At 54.8% G+C, this 14,245-nt stretch overlaps 1 protein-coding gene across 3 annotated transcripts; it reads right to left on the reverse strand.

Moving 5' to 3' along the window:
* Positions 1-4,954: 4,954 nt before the first annotated feature.
* XKR5 (XK related 5) lies at positions 4,955-12,445 on the reverse strand. Of its 3 annotated transcripts, none has more exons than XM_064709932.1 (7): positions 12,322-12,445; positions 11,329-11,512; positions 11,054-11,229; positions 9,815-10,024; positions 8,913-9,082; positions 8,290-8,401; positions 4,956-7,571 (listed from the first exon to the last, which is right to left on the reverse strand). In XM_064709932.1, the coding sequence occupies exons 1-7, from the start codon at positions 12,377-12,379 to the stop codon at positions 6,520-6,522; spliced, it is 1,962 nt and encodes a 653-aa protein (XP_064566002.1). In that variant the 5' UTR covers positions 12,380-12,445; the 3' UTR covers positions 4,956-6,519. The 3 variants fall into 3 exon arrangements, with proteins under 3 accessions (XP_064566001.1, XP_064566002.1, XP_064566003.1); XM_064709933.1 differs by lacking the exon at positions 12,322-12,445 and adding an exon at positions 11,819-12,305; XM_064709931.1 differs by lacking the exon at positions 12,322-12,445 and having other exon boundaries at positions 4,955-7,571; positions 11,329-12,305.
* Positions 12,446-14,245: the final 1,800 nt, after the last annotated feature.

Raw genomic sequence — 14,245 nt, forward strand, 5'->3', positions numbered from 1 at the left:
GCGCCGCCGCCTGAGCCCTCCCCGCGCCCGCCCGGCTCCGCTCGGCCCCGGCGGCGACCCCGCCCCGGCCCGCACCGGGACCGGGACCGGCACCGCCCCGGCCCGCACTGGGACCGCACCCGGCACCGCCCCGGCCCGCACCGGGACCGGACCCGGCACCGCCCCAGCTTGCACCGGGACCGGGACCGGGACCGACACCGCCCCGGCCCGCACCGGGACGGACCGGCACCCGGCCTCCGACACCGGACCGACACCGGCGGATCGCCCCAGCTGCCCGGCCGAACCGGGACCGGCACCGCCCCGGCCCGCACCGGGACCGGACCCGGACCCTCGGCCCGCGGGACCGGACCCGGCACGCCCCGGCCCTATGACCAGGACGGACCCGGCACCCGCCCGGCCCACGCACCGCCGACGGAACGGGACCCGGCATCGCCCCGGCCTGCACCGGGACCGGACCCGGCACCGCACCGGGAGCGGGAACGGCACCAGCACCGCCCCGGCTCGCACCGGGACCGGCACCGCCCCGGCCCGCACCGGGACCGGACCCGGACCCGGCACCGGGACCGGACCAGGCACCGCCCCGGCCCATGCCAGGAACAGCGCCGGCATCGCTCCGGCCCACACTGGCACCGACCAGCACCGGAGCCGGCACTGGGAACCGGCACCGCCCCGACCCGCATCGGGACCGGCAGCAGCACCGCCCGCACCGGGGCCTGGCCACGGAGCTGGATCCGCACCCAGCCACGGACCCGCAACCAAACGAGACCCAGCACCCGAGCCCGCCCTCGAGCCGGACCTGGACCCAGCCCCAGTACCGGCACCAGACCTCAGCCCAGCCCTGGACACGGACCCAGCACCGGGCCCACCCCGGGACCTGGACCCAGCACACGATGGAAAGCTCGGATGTGGATCCAGACCGAGAGCCGAGACCTGGCACCGGCTGTGGGCATGGGCACGGACCTGGACCAAGCCCCAGACCTGTATCCAGCCTGCTCCAGCTCAGCACAGCCCTGGAGCTGACACTGAACCAGGACCCAGCACCCATCCCGGCACCAGGCAGAGAATCCAGCTCTGGTCACAGCTCCCGCTTGCCCCACACACACCATAGCACTCCACAGCAGGTGGAGGCACACACTGGTTTTGGCACCCACCTCACATCTGTGCCCTGGTGCTGTGCACATCTGGACAGCCACCCATGCTTGAACCCACCTCTTGTGAATGTGGGGATGCACACCTGCATCTGCACCTGGTGGCTGTGTGCAGGCAACCTCCCACATCTGCACCCACATCTGCACCCACCTACCCTGCACATCTGGGCTCCCATTCACCCAGCACCCACCTGTGTGCCAGCACCCACCCCCCTGCGCACACCCTGCAGCCCCCTGACACCGTGCTCTGCATCCCAAAGTCCCTGTGCTGAACCCCAAATCTCCCTCATTAACCAGAGAAAGGCCTGAGGTGCCTTTCCTATCCCACCCCCTTCCCAAAACCACACCCCAGCTCGATCTGGGGGTGTAGCAGTGGGGACAGAGACAATCTGAGCAGGTTTCCATGGCAAAACAGTGGAACATTTGGTGTTATTTATTTAAGTCAATCCCTAAAATCCCTCCAAAGCTCCTCAGGGAGCTCCAAGGACGTGAGGGGAGCAGACAGGGCCCTTCGGTGGCTTTGCTTGGGAAAATCAAGGTATAAACAGTGTTTTGATTTAAAAGATCTCCCTTCAAGCAAAACATGGATCCTTTTGCTTCCAGGGTCTTGTTCAGCTCCTCCAGCATTCCTGGATGTGGGGATCCCTCACAGATCTGTCTTGTGTCCAGTGAGGATGGATTCACAGGAGGGAGAAAACACTGCTCCAGCATATCTGAGAGAGCTGAGCCGTCTCAAACCTGGTGTTGAGAGCACAAAGCATTTTCCTCCAGCCAAATCCAGCTGGGGAAGCAGAGTCCCTGGGTTCTCATTAAGCACTCAGTCCTATTAGGCAAGTCCTGATTAGCTGGGCTTACCCTCTGCTCCCCCCCTCTGTGGTATTGTTTAGCCTTGGAGCCATGGGCACAGAGCTGCAGCTTGGGCTCTGCCTTTTACAGGAACACTGAAGGCACCAGAAAGGGATTTGCAGCAAACCAAATTTAATTAAAGGGGGGAAAAAATAACCAAAGTTTCAGCTTGGGAAAAAAACCAGACAAATAACAACAGCCCAAGGCAAATAATTCTATTTTCTGTAAGGTCCAAGTATTGTGGTTCAATGTTGTTGCAAGTGAAAAGATGGTTTTTCTGGGGAAATCTTTTTTTGATGAGGGGGGTGGGGAGTGGGGTGGTGTTACATCATTTTGGAGCTGGAGGGAATGTTTTTCACAAAACCAGGCACCCATGGACAATGCTCAGAAATTGGGCTGCTGGAAGGTGAGATCCCAGCAGGGCTGGGGCAAGGCTGCTGCCCCACACTGTTGGTACAACTCCATCCTGCTTTATTTTATTTCACCTTGAAAGAGGGACAAGAGTGACAAGCCAGCAGTCAGGACAGCCACGTTCCCAAGCCCAGGCACTTGCCTGGGTATTGTTTAATTTCTTAGGGACGTAGCCTCTGTTCCTGCCTGATTGTTCCTTTTTCCAGATCACCAGAGTGGCACAGCCAGTTCTCCTGGGGAGCCCTTGGGTCACTCCCTGCATTGTCAAAATTCATGCTTGGTTCCTGCTCCCATGTTGCCCTTGAGAGCTCCTCTCACCTGTGGCATTGAGCTCTCCTGGGCTGGGGCATGACCCTCCATCTTTCTAAAGTGATGGAGAGGGTTTCCTTAAGAAACAAAATGGAAAAGGTTCACAGGAGGTAAATGAGCAGAAATTTTATATTCCAGAGCAGGCAAAAGCACTGGACAATCTGTCCAAGTGCAGTGGGATGGAGATAACCCCTTGCTCCAGCCCTTCTGGAGGGAGGCTGAAGCCCAGACTTTGGTGATGAGCACCTCTAAAAGCTGGGCAGATCCTGGTCTAGCTCAGGATCATTCCTCATCCAAAAACAGCTTCATGGGAGATGCTGCAGAAGGAGCAGAGGATCTGCCAAGGTCTCCTCAAGCATTTGGGACATTTGGAAGATAACATCAGCAGGTTGCCTGGAGCAGTTGGTCCATTGCCCCTCTGCCAGCTTTTCCATCCTGGGTTTGGACTGGCCCAGGCCTCCATGTTGCTGCACACAGACTAGTGACAGGGGATCTGTGGGATTTGTGCATCCTGAGGGTTGATCTGAGGACAAACCAGAGTGTGGCGTGACCAGGTCACCCCCCTGGGCACAGCTCCAAGGATACAGCACCAAAATCAGGACTCAGCACCATGGTGGTGACAGCTGGAGCCACTTCCACCAAACCCCCAGGGTCCCCTTGTGCATCCAGTGTGATCTGGGGCATCTCCCTCACACACACCCCTTTGGACATGAAGGCACCATGGGATATTTACAGGTCAGTGACTCTTCTCCTGAAGAGGGCAAGACCCTGACAGTGATTTTCAAACATTCCCCATGGCCCAGTGATGCCTGGGAAGGAAAAGGAGATGCCCACAGCCATGGTCTCATTCCTCCAGGAACTCACTGTGCACTCCACCACCAGTATCCCAGAGCTCCCAATTTCATTCCCCCTGGCTCCCAGTGCAATGCCACAGCAGCACCAGTCCTGCACCTCCCTCTCCTCTCCAGTCATCATCCCTGGAGGGACTCAAAAGTCATGTGGATGTGGCACGTGGGGACATGGGTTAGTGGTGGCCTTGGCAGCACTGGGGAATGGTTGGACTGGATGAGCTTAGAGCTTTTCCAGCCTGAATGATTCCTTAACACAGTCACTGGAGGGTATCAGGAGCTTGAGCAGCATCTCCCTCTGGTGGCAAAGGGACAAGAAGTTTGGGAGAGAAACTCCTCCCCTGTGTGATTTTCCCAGTCTGGCAGCATTGGGAAAAATCTGGAAGTGCACCAGATCATTGGGCCACAGAAGATGGGAAGGGTGGGGAATCTGAAGCTGTGATTTGCTGCTGGAGTCCTCCTACTTCAAACAGGGCTTTAGAATTCACTAAAGAATATGTTTAGATGGGATATAGGGAAAAGATCCTTCCCTGTGAGGGGGGGGGGAGGCCTTGGCACAGGGTGCCCAGACAAGCTGTGGTTGTCCCATCTCTGGAGATGTCCCAGGCCAGGCTGGATGGGGCTTGGAGCATCCTGGAATGGTGGAAGGTGTCCCTGCCCATGGCAGGGGATTAGAATGAGATGATTAAGGTCTCTTCCAACCCAACCCATTCTGGGATTCTCTGACTGAATATAAGTTATTTCTACAGGAAGAGACCTGTGGCTCAGTGCTGGGACTGTACCAGCACACAGGACTTGGACCCTGGCTGCAAAAGGGCTCTCACACAGGCTGGAAGCCTTTAAGGACAGACCATCCATATTATCCTACCTGATTTCACACTGCTCCCAAGGAGAAAGTGGAGCATGGCTCACCAGTGACCAACTCTCATCATCAGGGAGCAAAGCTGTGGGAACAGATCCCTCACACAAACACCCTCATCACTCCCCAGTCCTTATGCACCCTCTGTCCCCAGATTCCCCCTTCTCTTCTGCCGTTCCTTGATCTATCCAGGATTTCCACAACCTCCTCATCTGAGGTCAGAGGTATCAGCTCATGGTGCTCCCCTGCACTGTGGATGTGCTCTGAGAAATCAAAAGTCCATTTATTCCTGACTCCTATGCACAAAAGTATTCTTTACTGTCTCAAAATTGTCTGTTTCCTTTCTGACTGGCCTGTGGGACAGTTTCATGCTGGCTGAATCTTTTTCTAATACCCAACCTTAACCTTCCCTGACACATTTTCATGCCATTCCCCCAGATCCTGTTGCCCATGTCCCTTCTCCACCCTCCCACTGGAAATCCCAACAGGCAACTCATCCTGGGGCTGCAAGAGCCAAGACTGGGAAGAGGGACCCCTCCACATTTATTTTCATCCCCAACACAAGACACAGACACAGCAAAGGCTGGTTTGGGGTATTTTCAAGCATAATTATATATTATCAAAAGTAGAAAACCAAGCTAGATAAAAATTCCTGCAATGGCCTGGCAGCACTGCTGCCTTCTCTGTGATCCACACAATGAGAAGGGCTCTGGAAAAGCCACTGGAACTGCTCCTGCCTGCACAGGCACAGCACAGGGGGCTGGGGTCCAGATGGAGACAGGGAGCCTTCATCCCCTTGGAATGTGGCTTCACTCCATACTCAGCACCAACTGGGTTTTCTGTGCCCCAAGGGAACATCTGGCTGGGTCACCCCTGAGCAGTGAATGCATCATGGAAGCTTTTTTTAAATAATTCATCACATGCCTATGCCCTCCCTGCTGCCTTTCCTGCCCTGTGGCAGTAGCAGAGTCCTGCCCACAGCAGAACAACATCTGGAGAGCACAGCCAGATGTGCTCCAGATGGCACTCAAGAGCCTGGTGGTGAATCCAGCTGATCACACCTCAATTAACATGTTAAGCCATGTCCTGGGCACAAACCTGTGCCCTGGGCACAAATCCATGCCCAGCCAGCCTGGTGGGAAGCACTGGCTATTTCTGAGACCACGGTATTGATGATTTTAGTTCCTGACACAAATAAACCCTGCCTGTAATGTGGGTTTTATGGTGGGGGTAGAACTGGTTTGAGATTTGGCCTAAATTTAGATGAAAGCATCCAGTCAAATGTGGATTATAACCTTGTAATCTGGTCTAGTGGAAGGTGTCCCTGCATGTGGCAGGGGTTTCAACTGGATGAGCTTTAAGGTCCCTTCCAACCCAAATAATTCTGGGGTCCTGTGATCTTCAGCTGGAAGGAGGCTGGAGAGAAAAGACCACTTGAGGAGGCAAGACAGTGGGCAAGCAGCAGGACATGGCTTTTGATTGTAATTCCAGGTTCTGGTCTGCAGCAGGAAGAGAATGTGCAATCCTTTATGACCCCCAAAAATGGAGTTGGCAAAGGCCTCAAGATAAACCTGTTGGGGAAAAACAATCAAGCAATGCTGAGCCTTTCTTGAGGCCTTACTCTGCCCAAAAAGGACATCCAAGAGTAAAACCCATTATTTTTCTGATTTAGGCACTTATTTGTCCTGAGAAAACTGCTTTGGCCAGCACTGCAGCCCCTGGAGACAGCAACCACATCTCCACACTGGGTCAGGCCAGCAGCTTGTGCAGGCACTGGTTTAAGGACACACCTCATATCATTGTCACAAATACACCAAAGACAGGAGGCTCCAGCCTCCTGGTAGGTCTGTGACATAAATTACTCAATAAATAACCAGCTCTGGACTTTTAGGGCTTTTTAAGGCTTTTGAAGTTCTTCAAGACTGCCTCTAGAAGATGTACTGAGAGGAAAGGTGATGTCCCAGTGATGGAGGAGCACTCTGCCCCATGGCAGGGGCACTTTGGGGACAGTCTTTGTCCCACCACCTCCTGCCATGCCCTGTTGATGAGACAGTCACCCCAAGGCCGGCCCAAGGTGACATTTACAGGATCACTCTGGTCACCCAGACTGGTCTGTCCCCTCTCCCAGCTCCCCCAGTCCTCGCTGGGAGCATTTAGGGCCGGCTTTGGGGGTGGAGGTGAAGCACGGTGACCTCATCTTGCTCCTCACCACAGTCCCCTGCGGGCCACAAGGGTGGGTGTCCCAAAGGTGCTGGCACCCCACAAGGGCACCCTCTGTCCCCGTGGGCTCTGAGCCCTCTTTGGGGAGACCTGCCACCCCACAGCTGCCTGTGTTGCCGAAGGAAGAGCTTCTCTGCAGACACTTGTGGGCACAAGCGCCCAGGATTGGGCTGATGCTGGGCATCCCAAGGGATGAATCCCCTCCTCTTCCTCCTCCTCCTTCTCCCAGGCAGCCTGGGGGAGGCTGAGCTTTGCTGTCCCGTTGCACCAGGGCCATGCTTGTGGCTGTCCCTGTCCCAGGTGAGATGATGCCTCCTGCACTTGCACTGAAATACACAGAGGAGCTCTCGGTGGAATCCGGGGAGAAGCCACTGGGGTGGGATGTGGATGGGGGAAAATCAGGCTCCTGCCCTGCTCCATCCTCCTGTGCCATTCCCAGAGCACCAGCACTGGCTTTGATGCCTCCTCCATTCCCCACTGCCAGTCCAGAGGGAGGGATGTCCCTCATGGGGAGGGAAAGGTTTGCCCCAGGCTCAGCTCCAGGGGCTTTCCCCATCATCCATCCTCCAGGAAAAGCTTCTCCCACGCCGCCATCCCCGAAAGCTGCGTTGATCACAGACACATCTCCTGTCTTCAAGGCCAGCTTCACCAGCAGCCAGTGGTGATGGTCTGTCCAGCTGTCCTCCAAACCCCCCTTGGACTGCAGCAGTGATGAGCTGGTCTCCTTTTGGGGCTCTGTCTTGGTCCCTTCCACTGGTAAGGACTCCTCATCTGCCAAAGTCCCTGAACTCTGCTCAGCTTGGGAGCTTTCTCCAGACCCCTCCTCATCCCCAGATGCTGCAGGACTGCACATTGTCTCCAGGAATCCCTGCCAGATCTCTGTGGACTTAGGGTGGAGCAGGCTGTAGTAAATCACCAGAGCTGTGACACCTGGAAAGGAGCAGAAAAGTGTCACTGAGGAGTCCCAGCAGCATTTTGGTCAGCTGTGGAGAAGAGGACAGACCTTGAGGCACCTCCAGATCTACAAGAACTTTGCAAAGATGCTGCTGAGAATCAGTGTATGAGCAGCACATCTTTCCAGCATTTATGGGGATACAAGAATCCCACTTGAGCAGATTTGGGCAAAGCAAGTGCACACTCAACCCCAAATTTAATGTGGATTAATTTGCAGACTGAAAGTTGCCAGCAGGGAGATGTGTGATGAAAGAAATCTTCCATGTCACAGCACCCCCATCCTCTGGCCTTTAAACCAGCAAGTTTTTAAGACAGCTTCCTACTTATACCCTAAACTCATCCAAGACCACAGGAATTGCTCCTTTTCCATCCCATTTTTTTTTAACACAGTTAATCTGATGGTCTGGAGAGTTGCACAGCTTCCCTCTGCCCCCATCCCTCTGGGAAAATATGACTCTGCTTGGCACAAAAATGCTCCAAAGACTGGATCCCCTCTGCTCTGGAGCCAGGCTGGGAGAGCTGGGGGTGCTCACCTGGAGAAGAGAAGGATCCAGGGAGAGCTCAGAGCCCCTTCAGGGCCTCAAGGAGCTCCTAAAGGAGAGCTGGAGAGGGACTGGGGACAGAAGTCTGGATGTTCAGTTCCTGAAACTACTCTCAAAATGTGCAATCCAGGCTCTAAAATCAATGTTCTTACCTATTAAGGACCCTGACATGACAGCCCCAGTCACAGTCAGGCTGTTCCTCAGCTCTACCTGCAGGAACCGGGTGCCCAACAGCAGCAGGAGCGTGTTCTCCATCAGCATAATCTGCAAGGCAGAGGGAAGAGACTCATCACTTATATCCTTCTGATGGCTTTAGATGTGCCTCTCACAACAGAAAACACCCATTTTCTAGATTTTCATGGATTCTTAGAATCACAAAGTGGTTTGGGTCAGAAGGGACCTTAAAGGTCATCTTATTGCACCCCCAGCCATGAGCAGGGACACCTTCCACCACTCCAGGCTGCTCCCAGCCCTATCCAACCTGGCCTTGAGCACTTCTCCTGTTATATTTTGCACCTAATTTATCACTTTATACATAAAAGCTGTCAAACTGAACTTTCTGCAAGGTCTTCACCTACTTTTTACCACTGCCAGGAATCAAAACCAGGGCAGAAGGCACATCCACCTTGGTGGCCACGTGGCTTTGTCAGGACACAGCAAAACTCTGGATTTTGAGCAAGTGGTGATGTGAGAGATGAAAATGGAGAGTCTGAAGCTGTTGCTCATCCCCATCAGCTTCATCCATGCAGAATACAAAAAAATTCCAGGTACTCACTGCATAAAACACGGCCACCCTGGTCCTGGAGGGGCCGGGGCGGACGTTGATGTAGCAGAAGATGTAGACAGCTCCCAGCAGGCAGTTGAAGAGCCTCCAGCGGCACGGCTGGGTCACAATATCTGTCTGCTGGGCCCCCAGCCAGAAGGACATGAGCAGCCAGTGCACCCCTGCAGGGAGAAAGGACTGGATTTGCAAAGCCATCCCTGGGAGAGGCTGCAAACCTGAGCATGGCAGGGCTGACATTGTGTCAGAACCCAGGACATTCCTCTGGCTGCCCTGGATGGCTCAAGACCCTAGCAGGGGGCTCAGAGACCTTGGCATGGAGTAAAAAACACCTGTGCCTTCAATTTTAACCCATAGAAACAATTACCAACTTTGTGTGAGGATTTACAAGCCACAAGGGTTTGAGTAGAATGTTAGTGAATTTATCACAGGGTGAAAAAGGAGAATTTTGGGATTTTTAGAATGAGGGTTCAAGAGGCAAGATGGAGGAATCTGGTTGTCCTGTCCTTCTTCTCCTTCTTGTCCTCCATCTTTTGCTGTGATGGTAGCACTTTTGGATTTGTTTATAGAAATAGACTTTCTAACATAGGTGATAGGTATTGGAAAATTATTGTAAATAAAGTACATGTAGTTTTTAGTATAAAAAGCTAACACTGCCCCAAAGATGGTCAGTGTGCCTCAACCTGACCTGCCAGACAGACCTCAGCAGGTCTGAAAAAGAATGTAATAAATAAGAGAAAATAAACAACCCTAAAAACCAGAGCTGAGGAATATCGACTTCTTCTTTGGTTGCGGGGATGGGAAAAAAGACTCTTTAATACCTCAGGAGCCATTTCAGCAACATAAAACCCAAGAACATTGGGGTGGGATGTGGGGAACAGGATCTCAGGCCTTACCTGCCACAGCAAAAACCCAGAAGGCATAGAGCCTGGCAAAGAGCACCAGGGCCAGCACCCGGGTGCCCAGCATCCCTGTCCTCCAGAGCAGCAGGCACAGGATGACAGCAGCTGGTGGGCTCAGGTGTCCAGGCTTCATCAGGAAGGTGAAGTGGCTGTAGGAGACCAAAGCCCAGGCCAGGGACAGCAGAGACAGCCCTGCACTGACACCTGTGTGGGGACAGGGGCAGTCAGGGCTCTGATGGAGGCCCAAATGCACAGCAGGGACAATTCTCTGTGCTAAGGAGGTGTTGGCAGCACAGCACCCCCATTAAAGCCAGACACCCCTTGATCCTGCCAAGTGAATCATGGAATCAAGGAATGACTGAAGGGACCTTAAAGGCCATCTAGTCCAGTCCCTTGCAATGAGCAGGGACCCCTTCCACCAGACCAGGTTGCTCAGAGCCCTGTCCTATGGTTGTGACAGTTTGGTCAGAGAGAGAAAGCCAGATAAACTTTCCCAGGAATTGTTCTGGGGACTTCTGAGAAGGCTGAGAGAAAAAACTAAAACAATCTTGCAGCTGGTGTTTTAAACAGTTGTTTTCTCATAAGATGTTTACCAAAGGGTGTCTTCTTAATTAGCCAATGGTGACAGGGTGTTGATTAAATGACCAGTCAGGTCCACCTGTATCAGAACAGGGTATAAAAAGGAATGGGTTTGCAATAAACTTGGGATTAGCCTGAGTTAGAGTTTATGTGTGAGTTTATGTTAAAGTAGAGAGTTAGAGTGTATGTGTCACTTCATTTCACTCCCGACTCAACAGTCAACTGACTTGTATGTTACCAGGGATGAAACTGGAGCATTTCAACTAAACCCTGCTAAATCTGGTCTCTGCATGCTTGGCATCTCCCTGTGGATACCCTCTGAGTATCCAGAGCACTCTCTGAGTATCTCCCTGTGGATACCCTCGGGCTGTCTCCATGGACAGAGCTCTGCCCCAGGGCAGCTCCAGCCCAGTCACTGCCATCGGACCAGAGATGGACAATGAGCAAACGTGACCTTGCACATGCTGTGACTTCACATTTCAACCTCCCTCTTTGCACACCTGAAAATTCACCTTTGGGGCAAAGCAGCCACCTTTGCATTCAGCCACAGCAGATCTTTCAGCCAGGCTTTTCTTTTTTCCCTGCTGGTTCTCATCGAGGTTACCCAGTCCCTCTGCAGCACATCCCTCACCCCTGAACCATCCGAGAACTCACCAGGGATGAAGCCTGCTGGGTCCACGGCCACCACGACGTAGGCCTGGAGCAGGAGGTGAGGCAGGGTCTGCAGCAGGGCCTCCAGGAGCCGCAGCACACAAACATCCCCGAGCTGAGCCAGCAGCTCCCCGGCACCGCCGCCCGCCTTGGCCGCCGCCCGCAGAACATCCCAGTACCTGCAAGAGCCACCGTGACGGGATGCCCACGCTGCTTGGAGGAAATTTGGGGCTGCAGCCAGGTTGTGGGGGGTGGGTGGATGGTGGGGAGTGTCTCACCGCTTCCAGAGGCCCAGCTGCAGGAGGTGGAGCGCCAGGAGGCAGCAGCCGGGTGCGTGTCCGTCTGCCCGGAACCAGAGGATGCTGAGGAGCTGAGCGGCGTAGCCGGGCACCAGGCAGGCCATGGTAAGCCCGAACCAGCCCAGCTGGCCCCGGACAAGGTAGTGGATGATGGCACAGAGCCCTGGAGAAGGGCAGAGAGGCGGTGATGAGGGATGACACAGCCACACCCCCCCAGCAACTGAGCGGTGCCATTCATAGGCAGAAATCCCAGATTGGTTTGGGTGGTAAGGGACCTTAAAGCTCCTCTCATTCCACCCCTGCCATGGGCAGGGACACCCTCCACTATCCCAGGGTGCTCCAAGCCCCATCCAGCCTGGCCTTGGACACTTCCAGGGATCCAGGGGAAGCCACAGCTTCTCTGGGCACCCTGTGCCAGGGCCTCCCCACCCTCACAGGGAAGAATTGCCTCCTAATATCCAATGTAAACCTGCTCTGTGTCAGTTTAAAGCCATTCCCGCCAGAACTCCATCTCCCAGCCCTTCTTCTGGGTTTATCTCCAGCTGCCGGCTCCCGGTGGCGTTGTCAGCTGAGGCACAGCCACCGTCACCGAGGGGCCCGGCCCCCAGCAAGGCTCTGATAAAAAGCTTGGGCTCCAAAATAAACAAATAATAAATAAAAAAAATGTCCATTTTTCAAATATGAAAAAAAAAATCCAAGAGGATTTTGGGCCCGCGGGGATGGCGGGAGCAGAACCGCGCATCTCCCCAAGCGCGGGGCGCAGGGATGAACCCCCTCCTCTCCCCGGTACACGGAGGGGATTCGGGACCCCCGGGATGGCCGCCAAGGCGTCACTGCCAGCATCCCACCCGCGTTTCCAGCATCCCACCCGCCCTTCCAGCATCCCATCCGCCTTCTCCCTCCCCTCCGCACGCCGGAGCGCAGCCCCGCACGCCCCCGCGCATCCTCCGCGCATCCTGCGCGCTCACTCACGGGCGCCGCTCTCCGCCGCCAGCAGCGTCAGGCTGAGGCTGGGCACGGCCCCGCGCATCCTGGGAGCAGGACGGGGAGGAGGAGGAGGAGGAAAGGGAGGAGGAGGAGGAGGAGGAAAGGGAGGAGGAGGAGGAGGTGGGAGGAAAGGGAGGAGGAGGAGGAGGAGGAGGTGGAGGAAGAAGGAGCCACCGGGGCCGGTCCCGCTCCGCCCGCCCTCACCGGGCACCTCCCCCAGTGTCCCCTCCCCGGGCAGTGTGACATCACGGTGCTTGCGCCATCCCCGGGGGCTTGAGAACACAGAGACCGAGCATCCGAGACCCCTGCAGCTGCTGAGCACTGCCACAAGCCCATCCCGTACCCCCCAAATTGTTGTGCGGTGGCACAAGCCCATTCCGATGTCCCCCCCGAGCTCTTGTGCACTGTCACAAACCCGTCCCGATGCCCCCTGGGTTCTTCAGCAGCACCGTCTCAAGCCCATCCCATTGCTCCCTGTGCTATTGTGCCCTGGCACAAGCCCACCCCGATGTGTCCCCAATTGTTGTGCACCGGTCACGCCCAGCCCGATGTCCCCTGTGCGATGTCCCCGATGTCCCCGTGTCGCGGGGATGACACTAGGTGGCAGCTGGGACCTGGCGTGCACAGAGCCATGAACTAATCCCGCTGTTTTCCCGCCTCACCACAGAGATGAAACCGCTCTGAAATGGGATCCTGAGCATCCGAGCTTGCAGGAGCCCTCTGGTGTGCATTTGCGTTTTATCCCAATTTCCAGCCCTGCAGCTTCCAGCCCTGATATCTTTATAGAAAATAAACTCCCAGCAGGTCGCTACAGGAAAAGCCACAAAAAGGGGTTTAATTAAGGCAAAATATCACCTCTGGTTTTGGTGGTTTTTGCAGTATTCTGCAGGAAGCTTCCGAAACTTTGTACATCAGCTGGGCTGTTGGATGTACCTGTGTTCTGGGACTTTCATTTATTATTGTTTTTTTATATTTTATTGATTTTTCTGTCACTAAAGCCCAGGCTCTGCTGTGTAACAGTAGCCACCAAACTGCTCAGAAATGTCCTTGCCTGGTTTCCCTACTCATGGGAGCATCCCCAGGCTCTCTGTGGGTCTCCAGCACTGCTTTTTACCAGGAATTTGTCATCTTTGCAGCCTCAACTCCATCTGATTTGGTTTGGGGGCCCTTTGAGTGCAAAGGACAACCCAATTTTCCTGTCCCACTGCCCTGCCCCTATTTGTGTTTCATTAATTAATGATGTTGGGCTGCTGGGCCCAGCTCCAGCGAAACATTTTAATAAAGTCAGGAGTGTAATGAGTGAGGGCTCTGGAGCCAAGTGAAGCTCAGCCTTGGCTGTCTCTGTCCTCCACAGCCGCAAATACCACGTGGCCCATTCCTAGAAAACCCAATTTTTAGCATACAAAGCACAAATCAGCCTCTAATGGGCACCAAAGCCTCTTCCAGACCTGAGAGTGGGATGGGGAAGAACCATTTTTGCAAATTCAGCAGTGAGGAATCTGCCAGGGTCCATGCAGGCACAATGTGACCCTTCTTGTCACCCACAGAAGATGTGAACCTCATCATCTCATCCCTCCTGCCCTCCACCACCGTCATTCCCATCCTGAGGAGTCTCAGCTGTCTCTCCTCCTGTGTTCCAAGCCAGGAATAAATCCTGTGCCATCATCACCCCGGAGCTTTGCCAGGCAGAGAAGGAGGAAGCCAGAAGGCCTTCCAGAAGATATTCCCAGAGCTAGTCACCCTCCCCAGCTCCTCTGCCAGCTCCCAGTTGCTCTGGCTGCCTCCCAGCCACCGGTTTGACTGCACTTTTCTCTGCTGGATTGCAGCATTCAGGAGCCTCTTTTGCTAAAACCTCCTCGTATCTCCAAAAAAGCAACATCCTGGAGAAGAGAAAGATTCAGGGAGACCT

The sequence above is a fragment of the Zonotrichia leucophrys genome, chromosome 3 (genome assembly GCF_028769735.1).
Source record: "Zonotrichia leucophrys gambelii isolate GWCS_2022_RI chromosome 3, RI_Zleu_2.0, whole genome shotgun sequence".
NCBI classification, from domain to species: domain Eukaryota; kingdom Metazoa; phylum Chordata; class Aves; order Passeriformes; family Passerellidae; genus Zonotrichia; species Zonotrichia leucophrys.